At 43.9% G+C, this 22,245-nt stretch overlaps 2 protein-coding genes across 2 annotated transcripts; one reads left to right on the top strand and one right to left on the bottom strand.

Moving 5' to 3' along the window:
• The first annotated feature begins 5,536 nt into the window (after positions 1–5,536).
• ILF2 (interleukin enhancer binding factor 2) lies at positions 5,537–13,245 on the top strand. The gene is made up of 14 exons (XM_079760363.1): positions 5,537–5,636; positions 6,258–6,317; positions 6,525–6,567; positions 7,449–7,553; positions 8,544–8,621; positions 8,965–9,067; positions 9,169–9,234; positions 9,547–9,663; positions 11,052–11,130; positions 11,365–11,452; positions 12,052–12,113; positions 12,191–12,305; positions 12,512–12,602; positions 12,753–13,245. Exons 1-14 carry the CDS (start codon positions 5,632–5,634, stop codon positions 12,911–12,913), a joined length of 1,173 nt encoding a protein of 390 aa, XP_079616489.1. The 5' UTR covers positions 5,537–5,631; the 3' UTR covers positions 12,914–13,245.
• A 179-nt stretch (positions 13,246–13,424) lies between these two features.
• SNAPIN (SNAP associated protein) lies at positions 13,425–15,361 on the bottom strand. Its single transcript, XM_079760364.1, has 4 exons — positions 15,195–15,361; positions 14,896–14,942; positions 14,536–14,654; positions 13,425–14,018 (listed from the first exon to the last, which is right to left on the bottom strand). Exons 1-4 carry the CDS (start codon positions 15,338–15,340, stop codon positions 13,917–13,919), a joined length of 414 nt encoding a protein of 137 aa, XP_079616490.1. The 5' UTR covers positions 15,341–15,361; the 3' UTR covers positions 13,425–13,916.
• Between the last annotated feature and the right edge of the window lie 6,884 nt (positions 15,362–22,245).

The raw sequence follows: 22,245 nt of genomic DNA, 5'->3' as shown, positions 1-22,245 counted from the left end.
GGCCTGCATTTTCTCTATATATATCTAATAGCCCAAACTTAAAAATCAGCAGATGGGCAGACGGGCCATTGCTGGTGTGGCTCACTTGCTTGTAGGGTCTGCCCGTGCACTGAAGGGTCTCGGGTTCGATTCCTGGGTTTCAGGTTTAATCCCCGGTCGGGAGGCAACTGTTGGATGTTTCTTTCTGACATTGATGTTTCCCTCTTTCTCTCCCTCTCCCTTCCTCTTTCTCTAAAATAAATTTAAAAATCAGTAGATGGCACATGAATGTTTGGTGTTCTGACTTGTCTTGAAATATTGGAGAGCTGATAATATATGCCCTGCATCTATCCATGATCAATCAGCTGGAACTAGTATCCATTGCCTCCTTGAGATGTTTAGTTCATGATGGGTCTTTTCCACCCTGTTCACTCATTGGCATTACTGGCTGCAGTAGGAGTTTATGTTTTCAACCCTGATCTAAGATGTAAGGTGTGTACATGTGGGAATGAATGAGGAGGAGAGGCAAAAAAGGGCAGCAGATGGCAACTTATGCAAGCTTTTGTGTGACAGGCATGTCTTGGTCCCATAAGGGGAGCTACAGAGACTATAAAGGTAGATAGGAGATTTAAATTTTTTTATATGTTTTTATTGATTTATAGATAGAGGAAGGGAGAGGGGGAGAGAGAGAGAAACATCGATTGGTTGCTTCTCACATGCAACCCAACCACTACTGAACCCACTACCTGGGCATGTGCTGTGAAACCAGCCACCTTTCAGTGCACTGGACGAAGCTCAACCAACTGAGCCACACCAGTCAGGGTGATTTTTTAAAAATATGCTTTTATTGATTTTTAGAGAAAGAGGAAGGAAGAGGTTTAAAGAGATAGAAACATTGATGAGAGAGAAACATCATTGATCGGTTGCCGACTGCACGCCCCCTACTGGGGATCAAGCCCGCAATCTGGGCATGTGCCCTGACTGGGACTCAAACCAGTGACCTCTTGATTCCTGGGTTGATGCTCAACCAATGAGCCACTCCAGCCCGGCAGAGTGATTTTTTTTTTAATGTGTCAATTTTTTATTGATATGCAGCAAGCCACTTAAAATTTTATTTTAAAAAGTTTGGAGAATGTAGAAAGTTTCCTTGATGAAATATTAGCCTCCACATACACTATCAGGCAAACTGTCGGAGAGATCACAGACCAGAAAGTTCATAGACAATATAAAATTGCTTGAAGGACACAGCTTAACATTTCTTCAACTTTCTTACTAGGGAGATTTTCAAAAAACAGTTTTGTTGAGGTATAATTGATACACCATAAACTATATATTTAATGTACACAATTAGATTAGTTTGGACATATATATATACTTGTGAAAATACCGCCACAATATCTAGGTAACGAATATATCTGTCACCTCCAAAAATTTCCTTGTGTCTTTTATGCTCACCTGAGGATTTTTTAAAATTTTATTTTACAGACAGAGAGAGAGAACCCTGTTGGTTGCCTCCCCACCAGGGATCGAACCCCCAACCTGGGTATGTGCCCTAACAGACTCAAACCCAAGACCCTTCAGAGCACGGGAGAACACTCCAACCAACCGAGCCACACTGGCCAGAGCGCTTGTGTCTTTTTGTGTTCGTGTATGTTAAGAACACTGACGTGAGATCTATCCTCTTAAATTTTTTTTTCAGTTCCTTTCCCCTTTTTATCTTGTTTTTTTTACCCTCTTAAAATTTTAAATGCATAAGTTTTTAAGTATAGGGAGATGTTTTATAAGTAGGATCAATTGAACTTCAGGAAGAGAAGACAATATACAAATAACCAAGTCTAGGTGACATCGAACCATTCTTTGAGAAGCTGAAGAAGCAGGCTTTTGGGAGATGTTAACAATTTTAGTTTGTTAGGTCTGAGGTTCCTGTAGAAACCTAAATGGAGGTGTCCGTCCAATAGGTCAATGGATTAGTGGAACTGGGGTTCAGGAGAAATGACTGGGTTAGATATCTAATTTAATAATTGAGCTCCTCCAACAATAATGTTTGATTAAATAATTTGTCTAATTTCCAAGCTGAAGACAACTAAAAACGTTGGAGTAAATACATTTAAAAATCAAGCCCTGGACAGTGTGGCTCAGTTGGCTGACAGCCGTCCTATGCACTGAAAGGCTGCCAGTTCAATTTCCAGTCAGGGTACATGCCCGGGTTGCAGGGTGGATCCCTGGGATGTGCAGGAGGCAGCATATCCATCTCTCTCTCTCTTTCTCTCTCTCTCTCTCTCTCTCTGCCCCCCCTCCCCGTTTTTTCCTTTTCCCTTCTCTCTCTCTCTCTCAAAATCAATAAAAATATTTTTTAAAAGATCAAGAACTAGTACAAGGGTGAGGAATTATTGGTGTTAGAACGGAAAGGGCAGAAAAACAAAGTTGAGATCAGCAGTGGGACTTGCTTTTACCTTAAGGTCATTTGCTGATCGGGAACTGGTGGAAGAAAATAGGCTGTGTGGGGCAAGCGAGACAAATTGGAATCCAAATGTCCCCAAAGGTGAGAACCCTGGTAAACCACCATCCTATTTTGGGTTAGGATCCTGGAAGGCTGCACTCTTAGGAAAAACCTAAGAGTAGGGTAAACTAGAATTAAAAAATCCAGACCCAAAATATTCAAAAACCAAAATTAAAAACCAATTGATGGATATAACAGCAAGTTAGACTACCCTGAGAATCGAATAAATGGTTCAAAAGAAAGAACAGAAGAAAGCCCTGGCTGGGTAGTTCAGTTGATTAGAGTGACTTCCCGATATGCCAAGATATGCCAAGGTCGTGGCAGGTTGCAGGCTCCATCCCGGTCAGGGCACATACAAGGAAGAAATCAACCAATGAATGAAACAACAAATCTATGTATTTTTCCCTCTCATAATGATAATAAAAGGGATGAAAAACCTAAGAGAATGTTAGAGACATAGAGGATACTGTGAGAAATTCTGACACACTTTTATTTGGATCGCAGAAGGAGGGAAATAATAGGATAGAAACAATATGTGAAGAGATTATGGCTGAGAATCTTAAAAGGTAGATGAAATACATTAAGCCACAAATTCAAGTGCAACAAACCTCAAATAGGATTTTTTTAAAAATCCATATCTAAACCCATCAGAATGAAACTGCAGGAAATTAAATAAAAAATAAAATCTTTAAAATATAAAAAAGAGGAAAAAAAACAAAACAATAAAATAAAATATAAAAAAGAGTATTAGCCCTAACCAGTTTGGCTCAGTGGATAGAGCATCAGCCTTCAGAATGAAGGGTCCCAGGTTCAATTTCGGTCAGGGGCATAAACCTTGGTTTCCAGTTCATCCCCAGTAGGAGGTGTGGAGGAGACAGCTGATCCATGTTTCTCTCTAATTGATGTTTCTAATGCTTTATTCCTCTCTGTAAAAAAAAAAAAAAAAAGTATTAATTGCCTTCAAAGGAAAAACCATTATTAGATTGACAACTTTTTTTTTACAGTAAAAAAGAAAGCCATAAGAAGGAGGGAACTTCAAGTGAGTCTTAAGCTCAGGAGTTGCTATAGTAACCAATCCGGCCCCTGGCTGGGTGCATGAATGGGTGGAACAACAAATCTCTCTCTCTTTCTCATCAATAAAAAATTTTTTTAAATGGTAAATTTAGTCAACAATAAAAATAAAGTTTAAAAATATGATAAATCTAAATGACCACTAATTTAATTAATAAACATTAATGTCTAGTGGGATTGAAAATATATAGATAATTAAATTGTGTGCACATATATACCTACACCTACCCAAGAGAAGTGAATGCATCTGACCACAAGAATTTGCAAAAAAATGTCCATAGCTTTATTTATAATGGCAACCCAAATGAGTTTGTCTGCAACTCAGTTGGTTAGACGTCCTGAATTCATCCAAAGGAGAAAGGACAGACACACACTCCTATGTGGCTCAGTGGTTGAGCATCAACCCATTCACCAAGAGGTCACCTGTTCGTGTCCAGTCAGGGCATATGCCCAGGTTGTGGGATTGATCTACAGTGGGGGACCTGTAGGAGGCGGTTGATCAATGTTTCTATCTCTCTATCACTCTCCCTTCCTCTCTCTCTATAATCAATAAAAATATATTTTAAAAAAGGAGAAAGGACAAACTGTGGTATAATCATTCAGTGGAATGCTACTCATAAATAAAATGGGACAAATTGCTGATAAATGCAAAAACTGGAGCTAGGCTGAAAAAAGAGTACATACAGTGTGAGTCCATTTATTTGAAGTTCAAGAACAGACAAAACTAATCTATGATCATAAAAATCAGAAGAGAGATTGCCACTAGTGGCAGGGCAAAGGGGTATGAGCAAACTGAGGTGATAAAAAAAAAAAAATCGTAATCTGGGTGTTGGTCTATAGACGGAATATATTACTCAAAAATGATCGAGCTGTGGGCTTAAGATCTGTGCATTTGTTGTAATAAATCACATATCAATAAAGTATTTAAAAGAATTATGACAACAGCATATAATTCTGGAGGGAGTGATGATTAATTATTCCTGCATTTTTTACGAGAAGAGTAAAAAAAAAATTACATAAATCAAGGATGCATGTTATAATTTTTAGGGTAGCCAATATAAGAGAAGAAGAGTAACTTTCAATTAACAAAGGCGGGAAGGGAATAATAAACATTAATCAATGCCAAAGGAGGCAAGCGGGGGAAAAATGTATTACAAGGAGGAACAAAGCACGTAGTAATCTGATTGATTTAAACGCAAATACAGCATATTGGCATCTGTAACTGGTGAAACCTCGCATAAGGGTAAAATCCGTCATTTTGTAGAATGAGGAAAGAAAAGAAGTGCTGGGAAACTGCCACGGGGATGGGCCGGATCCTTCTCGCCTTGCTTCTTCCCTTGCTGGCTTTTTCTGAAACCTCTTTCCGAAGCTGCCTCAGTTTCCCTTCCTAGTCCCTCACCATCAGTGCTTTCCCCCCTCTGATTCAATCAACACATGCCTCCTTTTCTCAGAGCCGCTTCTTCTGAGTTGTGTTCATTGCTGCTTGAAGTCCTTTCCTATTCCCTCACTTCACTTGCTAATGGCAAAAACAGCTTCAAAAGATTGCATTTTTTGAGGGAGGAAAGAGTAGAAGGACGGCGTTTGCTTTTACTGAAAAGGTAAAAATGCTCTTTTATTCTAGTGAGGGGGAAAAGAAAAAAAAAATCTCGTTAGCAGAGGATGGTTTCGATCCATCGACCTCTGGGTTATGGGCCCAGCACGCTTCCGCTGCGCCACTCTGCTTCCGCGAGTGTGAACGCCTCTCGATTCCTATAGAAATCATGAGGCGCTACGTAGTCTTTCTACGTAGTCTCTGTCCTGATCTCTTTACACGGTGCCGTCTAATGTCTGGTTAAAAAAAAAAAAATCGTCATTACTGTCTAGTCTATTCTTATTGGCTAGCTCCTGACACAGCAGGGATTTTTATTGGTTTACAAGCCTGCTTTCTACGGCGAACCAATAGGCATAAGCGGAGGAGTAAGGCGGGAGCCAATCGCACCGTAGTTTGTTGGAATGCGCCGGCAAGCCACCTCTGCGCCTGTCGGCTTCTTGGAGGAGAGGGGCGGTTGGTGTGGCTTCCATTGTTCAGGATTTAGGGCGCCATGAGGTAAGGACACTGAGGTGGTCTGGAAAGGTGGCGGGTATCTGGCCGGGATCTTTGGGGAGGTGGGCCGGAAGGAGTCGGAGGACCGGGAAGGACCACGTGTCTGGGGGCTGCCCGAAAACCTGAGACCTCCAGGTCTGGGCTGGTGGGGGAGAGCCGAGGCCGCGAAGGCGGGGAACCTGGGCCTGGGATGGAGGGTCCCACAACTCCACTTCTGAGGGGTCAGGTGAGGGGGTGTCCTCAGGTCCCAGGGAGAGCAACGCTCTCGTCTCCCCATGTAGCCTGAGAAGGCTTGAACGTGGCCTCATTCATCCTCTGAGTGCTTGACCAGATATGCCCGAGAAGTGTTTTACTATCTCAGTGAAGAAATAAACAATTTTTAGTCTCTGACGTGTTAGAGTTGGCGTGTCCCAGGGATTATGGGGTATATCTTGTAGGGGCTCACTATCCAGAACGAGGGGGTCATGGGTGAGGTGGGGCTTTTGAAATGGGGAGACATGTAAGTGGGAATGGGGATTCTTGGTTTCCAAAGGAAAGTTCGGAGATGGAGGTAGGCAAACTTGAAATGATAGGTCCGTATGCTGGAGAAACAAGTTAAAGTCTATTTATTTTACGCATTTCCAGGGGCGACAGAGGCCGAGGTCGTGGCGGGCGCTTTGGTTCCAGAGGAGGCCCAGGCGGAGGGTGAGTGCCCGTTTTTAGCATCTCCGCGCTGGTTAGTTCCCATTTCCGTCACCGAGGGAGAGTTTGGAGGGGACTAATGGTCCCTGCTTTTGTGAGATCCAGCCGTGGTTTGGAAACCACATGCTCGCCTGCTAAACGAGTTTGGCCCCCAAGCTAAATCACTTTACTTTCTGTAGTTAATCATGTGAACTGTTTCTCTGGTTGTAGGTTCAGGCCCTTTGTGCCGCACATCCCATTTGATTTCTATTTGGTGAGTACCATTGCCCTGTTCCCCCAGTGACAGAAACGGAGCCTGCCCACTTGTCACTTGTGGTTTCCTGGAGCCCAGCATCTCCCTGTCAAAATGGTGGAAGCAGTAGGAAAAGGGATTAGTGACTAGAGTTGGGGTTTTGAATCAGCTGCATGTTGCTTTACATACAAAAACAGTATACCAGTAAGCAGGGTAGGTAAGCTAACTCCTTGGCTACTATCGGCAGTAACATGTTTGTTATGTTTGTTCTGAATAGTTATTATATCTCTGACTTATCTGTTAATATAAAGGTGGCAAGAGCTTAAGTTATGGCTGTTTCTTCCAGTTTGTATCCTTGTTTGGACATCTTAAGGAGTAAAAACAAGTGTTGAAAGATTTTTTGTTTTCAATTTTTTCTGTTGTAGCAAGAGAAAAGTAATCTCCCCACAGTATATTATTTTTGAAAAAAAATATTTTTATTGAGGACTTGTATGCATGCATATGAGCATAACCGATGGACACAGATGGGGGGCAGGGGTGGGTGGGTAGTGATGGCGTGTGCTGGGGGGTGGGAGTGGGGGTGGCTGGGGAAAGGTAAATGGGGAAAAAAGGAGACTTGTGTAATACTTTTAAACAATAAAGAATTAAAATATATAATTGATTTCAGAGAGAGGAAGGGAGAGGGAGAGGTAGAAACATCAATGATGAGAGAGAATCATTGATAGGATGTCTCCTGCACGCCCCTACTGGGGATGGAGCCCGCAACCCGGGCATGTGCCCTTGACTGGAATTGAACCTGGGACCCTTTAGTCTGCAGGCCAATGCTCTATCTGCTGAGCCAAACCAGCCAGGGCTGTATATTATTTTGATAAATAATAAGTAGTTGTTTATTTCTGGTTTAGTGTGAAATGGCCTTCCCTCGGGTTAAGCCAGCACCTGATGAATCTTCCTTCAGTGAGGCACTGCTGAAAAGAAATCAGGACCTTGCTCCTAATTCTGCTGAACAGGTATATTCTTTGGGCTTTTTTCCTGTTTTTTTCCTGTGACTTCTCTGAGAAAGCTAGAGAAGTGAGTAACTACTGGTGAGGTTACTGTTATCAGAGCCCAAACCTCACAGGTTTATATTAGCCTCCCTCCCCTCCCCCCTCCCAGCCTTGTACATGGGGTGTATGTTCTGAGACCCTCACTGTTTGCCTGAAACTGCAGATAGTACTGAGCCTTGTATATACTATCTTTTTTCCTGTACATACGTACCTATGATAAAGTTTAAGACACAGTAAGAGCTTAATAGCAGTAACTATAACTTCTAAAATAGAACAATTATAATAATATACTGTAATAAAAGGTATGTGAATATGGTCTCTCAAAATCTCTTGCTGTATTGTGCTCACTCTCTTTCATGTGATAGTGTGGATGATACGATCCTCTGCCTACATGAGGAAATGCAGTGAGGTGAATGACAGGCACTGGCATAGCCTTGGGCAGCTTACTAGAAGGCTTACTTGAACTGAAGCACTGTGACACCTCAACAGTTGCTCTGATAACAGAAGGCTATGGGCAGGCAGCATGTACAGCATGGATATACTAGGCAAAGGGGTGACTCATGTCCTGAGGGGGATGATGCACAATTTAAAACTTACGAATTGTTTATTTCTGGAATTTTCCATTTAATATTTTCCTAACAGTTGACTGCAGGTAACTGAAACCATGGAAAACAAAACTGGCAAAATGGATTACTCTAAAATTGTTCTTATTTCTCATCGTGGGTGGAGGAAGAGTGCCAGATTACATATGCATTCATATTTTTATTGGGGAATCTATCTTTGAGATAAAAAAAAGTTTCCTTCTGGCGCATCCAAGGTTAGATGGGTGTTTTCAAAGCATTATATTGGTATTGATTCAGCTTGTATGGAAGGGACTAGGGGGAAATAATTCAAACTGAGAAGTTGCTTATAATTTTTCACCTGAGGTTGTTTTTGTTTCCTGCTGTTTTTCAGGCCTCTATCCTTTCTCTGGTGACAAAAATAAACAATGTGATTGACAATTTGATTGTGGCTCCAGGGACATTTGAAGTGGTGAGTTTTTGATGATTTAATCCTGGAAAAAGGGCAGCCTCGGTCGTGTGGAAATTACATTGGCTCCTGTTTTTTTAATTCTTCCATTACCTATTATCAAAGCCACGCCTACATGGGAAAGTACAATGGAATTCCTTTGTGGTACTGATCTTGGGGACAAGACTTGTATTATTGTTTTCAGCTCGCCATGATGTATCAGGCTTTTCTTAATGGTTTTGGGATATGATTTGACCTGTGCAACTTCCAAATCTGGGTAATAAGCAGCTGTGTTGTAACTGAGGTCTGAGGAAGTAGGCAGTCTTTTCACTTTTTTTCTCTCTCTCTGAAATTCTTTTTCCAACAGCAAATTGAAGAAGTGCGACAGGTTGGATCATATAAAAAGGGAACAATGACTACAGGACATAATGTGGCTGACCTGGTGGTAATCCTAAAGATTTTGCCAACGTGTGAGTATACCTCTTTCTGGCTACGGAAACAGACATAGCAGTTGGATTTGAGGCATAGGGATCTTTAAAGCCCAAATTTCTCTCCTTTTCTCTCGTTTTAGTGGAAGCTGTTGCTGCCCTAGGGAACAAAGTCGTGGAAAGCCTAAGAGCACAGGATCCTTCTGAAGGTTTGAGTTTGTTGCTGAACGCGTATTTAGTGGACATAAGAGCCAGATCTGTAATTCTAAGCATACAGTTAAAGTCTGGCCAGAAGGAAATGTGCATGGAGAGCTTTATGTTGGGGAAGTGTGGGCAAGATCTCCATTGTTCAAAATCCTGTTGATCTCCTTTACTTTCTTTATTTTTGTTGACATGATATTTACCTTTAAAACTCTGTATTCTAAATCCTCATTCTGGACTCTTGCTGCTTTTGAAAACCTATCAATTCACTCATGGAAATCTGAGAGTTAGAGCTTTTGAATTTTTTTCTCTTCTTTTAGTTTTGACCATGCTGACCAATGAAACTGGCTTTGAGATCAGTTCTTCTGACGCTACAGTGAAGATTCTCATTACAACAGTGCCACCCAATCTCCGAAAACTGGATCCAGAACTCCATTGTTAGTCCTTTTTTTCCATTGCTGGGAAATTTGGAGGAAATTCAAAACATGGTATACAGTTGCTGTTGAGTTTACTTAGCTTGTTGCTATTCCACATAAAACCTTCTGCAACCTAAGTTTACTCCCAAACTTTGTTACCTCCGTCTGTAATTTGGAGACAGGTTTACCAGCTTGCTAGTGAAATTGTCAAAGATAGGATGACCAGGAAAGCAGTTTGAGGGCTTAAGAACCATGGAAATACTTCTGGAGTTGGGTTAGGCTTTTGGAAAACATCGTGGATCATGTATGCTTCTAGATTTGATCTAGGGCAGTGGTCGGCAAACCGTGGCTCGCGAGCCACATGCTGCTCTTTGGCCCCTTGAGTGTGGCTCTTCCACAAAATACCACGTGCGGAACTTCATGGCCCATGCGCAGAAGTCGGTTTTCGGCCTGGGCGAGTCTATTTTGAAGAAGTGGCGTTAGAACACTCAAGGGGCCAAAGAGCCGCATGTGGCTCACGAGCCGCGGTTTGCCAACCACTGGTCTAGGGGAAAAGTAGCGAGTTTTGGACAAGTGATTTGCTGATCTTGAACAGGAACATAGAGTGGTTTATTAATTTTTTTATTTTTATTATTATTTTTTAATCCTCACCCAGGACATGTATTTTTATTGATTTTTTTTTTAGTGAGAGAGGAAAGGGGGAGAGAAACATTGATTGGTTGCCTTGTGTATGTACCCTGACAGGGAATTAAACCAGCAATCTAGGTATGTGCCTGGTCTGGGAATGGAACCCACAACCTTTTTAAAAAATTATTTATTGATTTTAGAGAGAGAAAAACATCTATTTGTTGTTCCACTTATCTATGCATTCATTGGCTTTTTTTTTTTTTTAGCACAGTTTTATTTTTTAATATATTTTTATTGATTTTAGAGAGGAAGGAAGAGAGAGAAACATCTGTGATGAGAGAATCATGGATCGGCTGCCTCCTGCAAGCCCCCACTGGGGATCGAGCCCACATCCTGGGCATGTGCCCTTGACCAGAATTGAACCTGGGACCCTTCAGTCTGCAGGCCGGTGCTCTATCCACTGAGCCAAACCGCTAGGGCAACTGGATGGTTTTTGTGTGGCCCTGACCCGGGAATCAAACCCTCAACCTTGATGTATTGGGGATGACGCTCTAACCAACTGAGCTGCTCTAACCAACTGAGCTATGTGGCCAGGGCGAACCCACTACCTTTTGGTGCATGGGATGGTGTTCCAATTAACCGAGCTACCTGGCCAGGGCGAACATGGTGTGGTTTAGGAATTACGTTATCCTGTCATCCGTCCAAGTTACTGAACCGTGGTAGTGGGTTGAATTGCTTGCTTAATAATAGGAATGTTTCATCTTGGCCTGTCATGCTTCTAGTGGACATCAAGGTGTTGCAGAGTGCCTTAGCAGCCATCCGACATGCTCGCTGGTTTGAAGAAAATGCTTCTCAGTCCACGTGAGTTCCCCCCTCACTATTTGAACTATGATAACCCTTCTAACTACAGTACAGGATACTGCTGTACTTCCTCTGACAGAACTATTTTGGCTCCAGCCTTCTGTCTGGATTCTGAATTTTACGTTAAGCAAAATTGAAATTGAAATTGAAAGGAGAGAATGCGTAGTTCTGTACCTCGGAAGTGGAAGTGCATGATCATATTACTTTTACTCCCTGGGTCCCTCCTTCCTTTAGAGTTAAAGTTCTCATCAGACTTCTGAAGGACCTGAGGATTCGTTTTCCTGGCTTTGAGCCCCTCACACCCTGGATCCTTGACCTACTCGTAAGTAAAGGGCAGTCGGTCCTGATCATTCCTATTTAATAATACCCTGACATCTACCAGAATCTGAAGTTTGGTGAAGCTTAAAAAATATTTCATTGCTGGACAAGTAATCCAATAAAGATTTTTTTAGAGTAGTAAAAGAGTAGTTATAAATGCCCCTTTGTCTTTTTTTTTTTAATATATTTTTTATTGATTTTTTACAGAGAGGAAGAGAGAGGGATAGAGAGTTAGAAACATCGATGAGAGAGAAACATCGATCAGCTGCCTCCTGCACACCCCCCACTGGGGGTGTGCCCGCAACCAAGGTACATGCCCTTGACCGGAATCGAACCTGGGACCCTTGAGTCCACAGGCCGACGCTCTCTCCACTGAGCCAAACCGGCTTCGGCACCTTTGTCTTTTTTATTATTGCTGTCATTTCACTAATGTAATAATTGAGAGGACATACTAGATGAGCAGTCACTTCAGAATCCCTTCTGAACGTGAACATTTTGACTTGGCCTTAATAACCAGTTTTCCTCATGATAGCTTCAAGTTTCAGTTTGTTTGAAGAGAGATTGCTTTTTTATGGCACACCTACCTGATTTATTCTTTTCCAGGGGCACTATGCCGTGATGAACAACCCCACCAGACAGCCTTTGGCCCTAAATGTGGCATACAGGTATAGCATGCTTCTCTCGGGGTGGGACTGGAGGTCAACTGTCTTGTATGCTGTTTTAATACCTCCCTGTGTTTCAGGCGTTGCTTGCAGATTCTGGCTGCAGGACTGTTCTTGCCAGGGTCCATGGGTATCACAGACCCCTGTGAGAGTGGCAACTTCAGAGTACACACAGTCATGACCTTGGAACAGCAGGTATTGGGACAGCTCTGAAATGGTCTGTTGTGCGACACTCTTGAATACTCCTGGGTCTGAAGGCAGAGGGAATGTGGTCTTTAGGGGTCAAGGATATGGGGCTTGAAATTAAAAGGTTATCTTCATCTCTGTTTTCATGAGAATGTTAGTCAAACAAGGTATTTTGATTATATTTCCTTATTTATCCTCACTTTGCTCTCCTTCAGGACATGGTCTGCTACACAGCCCAGACTCTGGTCCGAATCCTCTCACATGGTGGCTTTAGGAAGATCCTTGGCCAGGAGGGTGATGCCAGCTGTGAGTGATCCTGGGCTGGAGGTTCTTTAGGGTATTCTGTGGTCTACAAAGAAACTCTACACTGCTCAGATATCTTAATATTTCCACTGTGTAGAGCATGACTTGTGTGCTGGGCTACTTGTCTGAAATCACACCTTTTTTCTCTTCTAGATCTAGCTTCTGAAATATCTACCTGGGATGGAGTGATAGTGACCCCTTCAGAAAAGGCTTATGAGAAGCCGCCAGAGAAGAAGGAAGGAGAGGAAGAGGAGGAGAATACAGAAGAACCACCTCAAGGAGAGGAGGAGGAAAGCATGGAGACTCAGGAGTGACTGTCCCTTCTCTCCACCCTTTCTTACCCAAGGGGAAGATTGGAGCCTAAGCTAACTGCTACCTTTATATGGTGGCATTTCTGGGGGATAGGGGAGACAGCAAATATAAACTCTACGGAAGGAAATGTTATCCCACTGAATTCTTAACTGACTTAGTAGCCAGGAGTCTCCCATCTCTAGTGAAGCAGGTTACCAACTTTTCTTCATAAGATTGTAGAATCCCCAGCTCCTTGAAACCTCTCCTTAACCAGTTCTTTGTTGTTGAAACGTCAACTGTTCATGCCTGGAATTTTTTTTTTTCTAAGAAAAATAAAGTACTTCCTAGTAGGGCTCTTTCTTGGTCTTGTATTTCTGTGTTATTTGGCCACCTTTTTTGCTTTCTGTACTCTTCGTTGAAAATGCTACTCGAGTATTTTCATTGTGAACGCTAGGTCACAATTTGAAGCTGTATTTGAATTTATTAAAGTACAAAGATTCTTGGAACCTTTCCATATACCAAAGTAAACTAGAATGTTGTTTAAGCATTTATTGAATTAAATGGTTCCAGCAAGACTACTGTGTTCAAGCCAGTGAGATCTACAAGAGGGTGGATGGGTGACTGCCTGGCCTCTCCAAATCCTAAGCATAAACGGGAAAACGAGAAGCCACAGGTAGAGGATGTGCTGCCCAGGCCCCAACCACTTGACCAACTTTCCAGCCGTGGAACAAGACGACCCTCCCTGGTTAACTAGATTTGAAGAAAGTTAACTAGAAACTTGAGTATGTACCTTTAAAAAATGGAGGGGTCTCGGCTCATTCTTGGAAGTAAGAGCTGGAATAAATCCTTTGGGATCCTGAGTCCTGCTGAAGAGATTTCTGTGGACCCCCACATAAATGGCTACGACTGTTAAGTGCTTCAAACACAATCCATAGGATTGTCTGGATGTCCCAGGGTTGTGGGGGGCCTGAAGGAAATGAGGCAGGTGGAAAATAGTACTTGAGCTATCCTGAGGCCCATCTTCTGTTACTTGCTTGGGGAGCCAGGGGGGTAAACTCCTGAATCCAGCATTGCCCTCCTTCGGGCTGTTTCCTTGGCAACACTGTGGTTTAGGCGCCTCAGCCGCTCCTATAAGACAAATTTGTAATAACTGCTCTGTGGAAGGCTTCAGAGCTCACTTGTTAACCTGGGCACTGTAAAATATCTGGCTCCATCTCAATGTAGGTCTTCTAAGGTATACAAGAATGTAAATAAGAGCCACCGAGTATTGAGAATAAATAGTTCTAGCCCAGCTGGTGTGGCGTCAACCTAAGAGCCAGGAGGTCATGGCTCGATTCCCAGTAAGGGCAAATACTCAGGGTGTGGACTCAATCCCCACTGGGGTGTGCAGGAGGCAGCCAATCGATTCTCATCCATGTTTCTATCCCTCTCCCTCTCTGAAATCAATAAAAATATTTAAAGAAATAAAGAATAAACAGTTCTAGTATGGCAGACACTAATTTAGTTGACAACTCCCTTTCCCCAAAGACTTGAAGAATGACTTTCATTGAGTTGGAGATGGGAGACATCTCTTGAATAGTGGAGATATACACCGAGAACTTATAAAGCAGAGCAAAGAATGACGGATGGTAGGAAATTCTTTTACCTGGGCATTCTGTAGAATGTTATTGACCAAGACAACTCGTCGCCGGGCATTAAGTAGCTTCTTTACATAGGGGTCGAGATCCAGGGCCACTTTCTGATCCTCATTGATACGGCACAGCTCTGTGGGTGTAATGTAAGGTGCAACTAATACCTACTGGCTCATTTCTTGTTTTTTGGCAAAGTAGGATGGAAAACACTCTTGCACCACAAGGACCATAGTCACGAGAAACTTAAAGGAATCTGAGGCAGCGCTGCCATGCCGCAAGGAAGTGACAGAAACTCAGCCCAGAGGACGGACGGCAAAACATAAGGTTCTGAAAGTAAGCTGAGGGATTCCGAATACACAGCGATGCTTACTCACCAGTAGCTAGGTTGTCAATTTGTTCCCGCAGCTCTACCTGGCTCTCTCTGCAAAGAAATACAAGACCTACAGGGTCAATCAATGGATTCAAGAAACCTGTTCCCCTACGTGTTTCCCAAGTGCTGAGCCGCACGCCCACCCCCGCACCCGGAGGCCGTTCCGTCCAGCCTCCAGGTTCCCATATTCTTAGCCCCATCAGAACCCGGGCAGCAACCCATCTGGACTCCGCCCTTTCTTGGCCCCGCCCCATACAGAAAACTGAAATCGAGAGGCCCCGCCCAACCTCCCCTCTCGGGCACCTGACGGCGTGGACGTGAGAGTCGAGCTGCTGCACTGCGGGTCTCAGAAACTCGAGGAGCCCCTCGGCGAAGATGTCGCGGCCTGCGGGCCCCGCCACCGGCGTCCCTGCCCCGGACACAGTGGTGGAACCAGCCCCCGCCATCATGAATTACCCTTATCCCGGAACCTGCCGCGAGGGCCGCCGGGAACTGAAGCCCCGCCGAAGTGCGCCGCGCGGGGGCGCCCGAGTAATGCGGCCTTCCGCTCAGCCTCCGGGATTTCTGGGAAATGGAGTCTCTGGAGCCGGCAGGGCGGGGAGAAGGCCGGGCCATTAATGCTTCGGGAGTTGTAGTTCTTTATAGGCCTTGAAGGTGCGGATTTTTAAAATCTGCAGACTTCAGTAGCTTAGGGGAAGGAATAATTTCGGGGGACGGGTACTTGTTGTTTTCTCCAAAGGTGAAAAATAAATTCTTTTTATTATTATTTATGTTCCTTAATATATTTTTTATTTTATTTTATTTATTTATTATTATTATTATTATTATTTTACAGAGAGGAGGAGAGAGGGATAGAGAGTTAGAAACATCGATGAGAGAGAAACATCGATCAGCTGCCTCCTGCACACCCCCTACTGGGATGTGCCCGAAACCAAGGTACATGCCCTTGACTGGAATCAAACCTGGGACCTTTCAGTTCGAAGGCCGACACTCTATCCACTGAGCTAAACCGGTCAGGGCTATTTTATTTATTTTTATTGAAAAATTAATTCTTAAATCCCTAGTTGGCCATAGCCTTCCTAGCCAAATCTATGAGAAAACCAGATTACATTCATAGTACAGTTTTATATTTCTAAATTTACGAGTACACTTAAAAAAAAAAAATCCTCACCCAAGGATTCGTTCATTTTCGTTCATTGACTTTTAGAGGGGAAGTGGGGAGAGAGAGAGAGAGAAACATCAATGGGTCAGAAGCATACCAGAGGCAACAGATAGCTGTACCTCTCTCACATTGATGTTTCTCTCTACCTCTCTCTCTTCGCCTTCCTTCCTCTCTAAAATAAATTTTAAAAAGATGGTTAAAGTGCTTAATTTTGTGTAATGTGCATTTTGCCACAGTAAAAAAATATTTTAGCCAAGGCTGGGTAGCTCAGTTGGTTAGAGCATCCTCAAAATACACCAAGGTTGAAGGATTGATTAATCCCCCATGAGGGCACATACAAGAATCAACCAATGAGTGCATAAATAAGTGGAACAACAAAATCAATGTTTCTCTGTTTCTTTTCCCCCTCCTTTCCACTCTCTCCAAAAATCAGTGGAAAAATATCCTCGGGTGAGGATTAACAACAACAACAAAACAAATGGATGTCTCTCTCAAGTCAATTAAAAATATTTAAAAAAAGAAGTTGGTTCTCTGAGGAAAATGACTTTTGGGTTATGTTTTCCTTTCCACTCCTTATCATCTTGACTTGCTCTTACCTTTCAGGAAGCCATTGCAATAGCCTCCTGATCTTGCCTCTAGTCTTTCTACTCTCCAGGTCATTCTGCATTCTAAAATACCAGTCAGATGAAAGGGAATTTTAGAATCCTTTTCTTGGTTCCTTGGATATCTCTGTGAGGAAGACTGGGCAAGGGTCTTCCAGAAACCCTGGAATTTGATAACAGGTTGAAGGCCAGTGCTGGTTCAATTATTCATTCTCTAAACATTTATCAAATTCCAGGCATCGTGACACAAGGTATTCAGCACAAAATCCCCCTTCTCCCGGCTTGCACCCCTATCACATTGCAGTTGCTTTCATGTCCTTGGCTTTTCCATAAAGGCTGAAGGAGATCCTAAGAACTCCCCTTCTCTTCTGTCTCCCATCTCCTCACCCCCTGGGTGGTGCTTAGGTTGACCTGCCCCCTCCTTGCTGGCAATTTGAAGGTGGGTAGTGGGGTAGGTCCATGAGGAAACTGTAGGAACAGCTGTTCTGGCTCAGGCAATATAGCCACACACAGTACCCTCTGTCTGACAGGTTAGCCGCACCCCTATACCTACAGTGGACCCTGAATGGGGCAGAGAGGGCGGTCAGGGTTATCAGAGGGTTCTTCTTGTGGTAGTGGTGGTAGTGGGCACAGAATGGTATCTGGTGATGGCTTTAACTGGCGAGGGAGACCTGAGAGTTAGACTTGTTAGGTGCAGGTAAGGGACAAGGACTTCCTAGTTCACCCTGCTTCCTGGGAGGTCAGAACTTTGTGTGGGGAGCTCTAAATGCTTCAGTGGCAGAACTGAAGGGGGCAGCAGTACTGGCGGTGCTGCCGGCTGTTAGACAGACAAGAGCAGAGCAAGGACAAGGGGTCACCAGGATGGAAAGCCCCATGTGCCTAGCAATGAATAATTGTAGGGTGGGACCTCACCTCCAGGGTGACTTTTCCTCCCCTAGCATATCCCTGGTCCATGAGGTTAGGACTCCCTGACCTTTCCTCCCTAGAGATAACATCTAGGCCTCAGTTGCATTTCAGCTCCAGGCCCAGAAAAGCAACAAAACCAGCCCCACCCGCTGCTGACGTCAGGACCAGCTGCATGGAATAATGACCCCCCCTGCCCTGGTGCTGGCCAACCAATCAGTGGAGACCACAACCCTGAATGGACACACCTGGAAAACTGCTAATATTTTATGAAGATATTTCCCTGGGACTCCACTAAAATCTCCACTCTTAAAATCCTTAGCATGGAGGATCCAGCACGCTCTATCTCCCAGGAGAGTCCCTTCCCCTTCCCCCTCTCTCCACCCCTCTAGGCACATCCCCAAATCCCAAGCTCCAAGGGCTCTTCCTTTACCTCTAGAACTTGTTTGCTAAGCCCATTTCTCCTAGGCATTACTTTTTCTACCTCTGTGATCTACCCGATAAATGTTCTCTTTCGGTTTGGTCTAGCTCTGAATTCTTTCCTAGCCAGAACCCAAGTGCTGAACCAGGTTTGGCCGGACCCCACCTATCAGACACCTGGTGCCGTTCAGCCTACAACAGTGAGAGTGAAGAAGGGGTAGGATGGGCAGTCAGGAGGCCTGAGGTTCCAGGTGTTTTACCAAGTGGTGCTCCTGGAGAGCTGCCATCCCGCCTCACCCATGGGTGAATTCTTTGGTCAGACCAATATCAGGGCAGACTCTAGGACTCCTGCTTATCCCAAAGGAGGCAGAAGCTGAGGGTGGGGTTCTGGCATCCATCGCACTGGGAAGTGCGAGGTGGCTGAGGAGGTCTGCCCTCTTCTTTTATCTTCCTTGTCTAGCTCTCCCCCATCTCCTCTCTTCTCTATTTGCTGACCTGGTTTTTCCTCTGAAATGAAATTCCTTTAAAGGATATACTTTTGGTTAAACTCAAAATGATAAAACTTTAGGAATTTTGGGAGCCCTTGTTTCACCCAAGACTCCCACAGACAGCTTTTTCACTGTGTGTCTCCCATCACTGTGCCTTTGGGTTCCTGGATTGAATTTCAATGTGTATGTGTGTGTGTCATAAAAAAACAAAATTCAGCCCTGGCCAAGTAGCTCAGTTGGTTAGAGTATCGTCAAAATACACCAAGGTTGGGGGTTCAATCCCCTGTCAGGACATATACAAGAATCCTATATAATAAAAGCCTAATATGCATAATAAAAGCCTAATATGCAAATTGTCCCCTCAACTGGGAGTTCAACCTGGGGGTGGGGCCGGCTGGCCAACCGTGGGAAGGGAGGTCCCGGCTGGCAGCTGGCTAGGGATCCTACCTGTGCACGAATTTCATGCACTGGGCCTCTAGTCAAACAATACATGCATAGGTAAGTGGAACAACAAATCAATATTTCTCTTTCTCTTTCACACACACACACACACACACACACACACACACACACCTAAGAACAAAATTCAACCTAGTAAATTTGAAGACATAATTAGCTTTATTAAGCCATTCATAAATCTCATGAATTGGCCAGCATCCTGTTTAGCAACTAGAAGGGTGCTCCCAGGAATTGTACAAATTGGAAGGTTTTTATAGGCAGAGAGAGGGTGGGACAAGAACTTTAAGAGTGGATTATTTCAGGCAATTACCTAACTGTGCTGACCAGGTAATTCCTGACTGGTTTGGGAGAAGCTGACACTGCAATTAGATTAGTTAAATTTTGATTTGGTGATGTGGCTTAGCAAGGGTGACTCCATTTTGGACTGTTGTTTCTTTTTTAACACCTCTAACAAGCAATTGTTGGACACCAACTCAATTCTGACACTATCTACCTGGACAGCCCACCAGGCAGGAGCATCAGATTCCACCAGTTTCGGTTCAGTCCTAGAAGACCCACCCCACCCTATTTCAGATGCCAATGGGAAGTCCAGGTTGTTACCTGTGCTTTTGGTTTATTGGCTATAAACCAGAGGTTTCCAAGACCCCTTTCTAGGGTTCCATTAATTTGCTAGAGCAACTCCTAGAACTCAAACATTTTATTTACAAGATTACCAGTGTATTAGAAAGGGATGTAACTCAGGAACAGCCAGATGGAAGAGATGAAAGGGAGCAAAGTATGGGGAAAGGCCACCGAGGTTCCTGCCCTCTCCAGGTGCTCCACTCGCCCCCATCTCCTTGTGTTTGGGTTTTTATAGAGGCTTCCTTACATAGGCAAGACTGATTAAATCATTCAGTGGCTATCGGTGCTTGAACTCAACTTCCAGCCCCTCTCCCCTCCCTGGAGGTTGGGGTGTGGGGACTGAAATTTCCAGCTCTTTAATCGCAGGGTTCGGTTCGTTCTCCTGGCAACCTTTAGATGGGGTCCAAAAGCACGTCATTAACATAACTCAACCTCCAGTCCCTGGAACCTCCCTAGAGGGATGGGACAGGAAGTTCCAATCTTCTAATCACATGGTTGGCTCCACTGACAACCAGCCCCCATCCTCTGGGTGTTTTGTTTTGTTTTTTAACATAACAAGACACCATTATTGCTCTTATCACATGAAATTCTTAGGGTTTCAGAAGCTCTGTGCCAGGAACAGGGTTCAAGACCAAATATATATTTCCTCATATGTCACATATTATTACACCGTAGATGTTTTTGCTTATTTTATTTTTAAAACATATTTTTGTTGATTTCAGAGAGGGAGAGGGAGAGATAGAAACATCAATGGATTAGAATCATTGATCGGCTGCCTCCTGCCCGCCCCCTACTGGGGATTGAGCCTGTAACCCAGGCATGTGCCCTTGACCAGAATCGAACCTGGGACCCTTCAGTCTGCAGGCCAACGCTCTATTCACTGAGCAAAACTGGCTAGGGCCGTAGATGTTTTTAAATCTTAAGCCAATAATCACCTTACACTAAAAGGTAAAATAAATTAAATAAATCAAGTCTAAATGGAGAATCAAGTTGTCAAACTCAGTGTCTGGAGGCCTTGTGAGAAATAAAAGAAAGATTTATTAAAGGGTCTTAAAGTTTGCAAACTTGGAACACTGCTAGGCAAAAAACCCAGAAGTGTTCCAAAGAAGAAAGAAAAGTTGAGTTTTTAGAGTAAAAGCTCATTTTTGCGAACTATCAGTCCAGCATTCTTAGCCTTAGGATTGGTCCAGGATGATTATCTCTCAGATGTCAGGTGGTCTATATAATAGATGTCAGGTTGAATGGATATGTGAGTCCTTCAGGCAGATAATCAGAAAGTTACCTGGAAGTCCAAATGTATTTACAGGCATTGACACAAGACTGCAAAGTTCAAAAAGTTTAAGTCCCCAGGCTAGTTAGAATAAGAATAGAGTCCTCATGCCTTAGCCTTCATAGTGTGGATAATTTTAGCAGCTTGGTTAAAGTGATTCCATTTTTTATTTTCTATCTTCACTCTTTCCTCAAAGCAAATCCTTTAAAGAGGCCTCAGGAGCTCTGGCCAGTGTTGCTCAGTTGGTTGGAGTGTTGTCCTGTGCTTCAAAAGGTGGCCTGTTTAATTCCCAGTTGCGGGCTCAATCCCTGTAGTGAGCGTGCAGGAGGCAGCCAATCAATGTTTCCCCCTCACATCAATGTTTCTCTCTCAAAACTCAATGATTGGATCTTGGACCCATCAGTTTCAAGCAAAGATGGGCCAGTGACCCCTATAAATCAATCAATCAATAAATAAATACATCAATAAATGCCTTGGTCGGTTTGGCTCGGTGTATAGAGCATCAGCCTATGGACTCAAGGGTCCCAGGTTCGATTCTGGTCAAGGGCACGTGCCTGGGTTGTGGGCTCAGTCCCCAGTGGGGGGCGTGCAGGAGGCAGCCAATCTCTGACTCCCTTTCATCATTAATGTTTCTCTCTCTTCCTCTCTGAAATCAATGAAAAGATATATTTTTAAAAAATTAATACAAATAAAGAGGCTTCATGAAGCCTCAGCTGTCACAGGCCTTTTGGCCTGCCAGCCCTACAAGGTAAGAAGGCCATGGTGGCTGCTGCTACATCACAGTCCCCAGAGCCTTCCTGGGCCTGTTTCCACTAACACACACTTGGCATACAACATGCTCTTTTAGGTCTGGATACCTTTGTATTTGTTGTTCCCTCTACTTGGAATATTTTTGTCTGTTCAACTTTCCTAGGACTTTCAAGATCGTTTGTCATACTCTTCTCTGTGCACCCAGTGCCCTTCTAACAAATAATGCCTTGTTTGTGTCTGCATGGCAAGTCCTCTGCAGATGGTGGCTGAATGAGTAAAAGGCTGACGTAGGAGCCAGGCTGACTCCTGGTTCCACTCTATCGGGGACACTCAATAGGGACAGAGGATGGCAGAAATGGGACACAAGCCTCAGGTGCTGGAACTGCAATGAGCAGCAGGTGGGGCTAGAGAGCCTGTGGCTGTAGGGGAATTCCTTGTACCCACTGTTGGGAATGAAGGAGGAATAGAAGAGGCAGAAAGAGAAGGGAGCTTAGGCTCCACTGGGACCCTCAAAGCCCCCACCCTCCACCCCACCAGAATGCCTCAGGGTCCCCTAAACACCAGGCCATGTCGACATTTTCATAGTAAAGATTTCAGATTTTAGAAACGAGACCCGACCTGGTCTTAGCTCCCTGCACTGCCCAGTGGAGCCAGTGCCAAGGGTGTAGAGGACATGGAA

This window comes from Cnephaeus nilssonii (assembly GCF_951640355.1).
Source record: "Cnephaeus nilssonii genome assembly, chromosome: 21".
Lineage (NCBI taxonomy): Eukaryota > Metazoa > Chordata > Mammalia > Chiroptera > Vespertilionidae > Cnephaeus > Cnephaeus nilssonii.
Note: the sequence above shows the minus strand (reverse complement) of the source record. Positions and strands in the feature narration are given on the sequence as shown.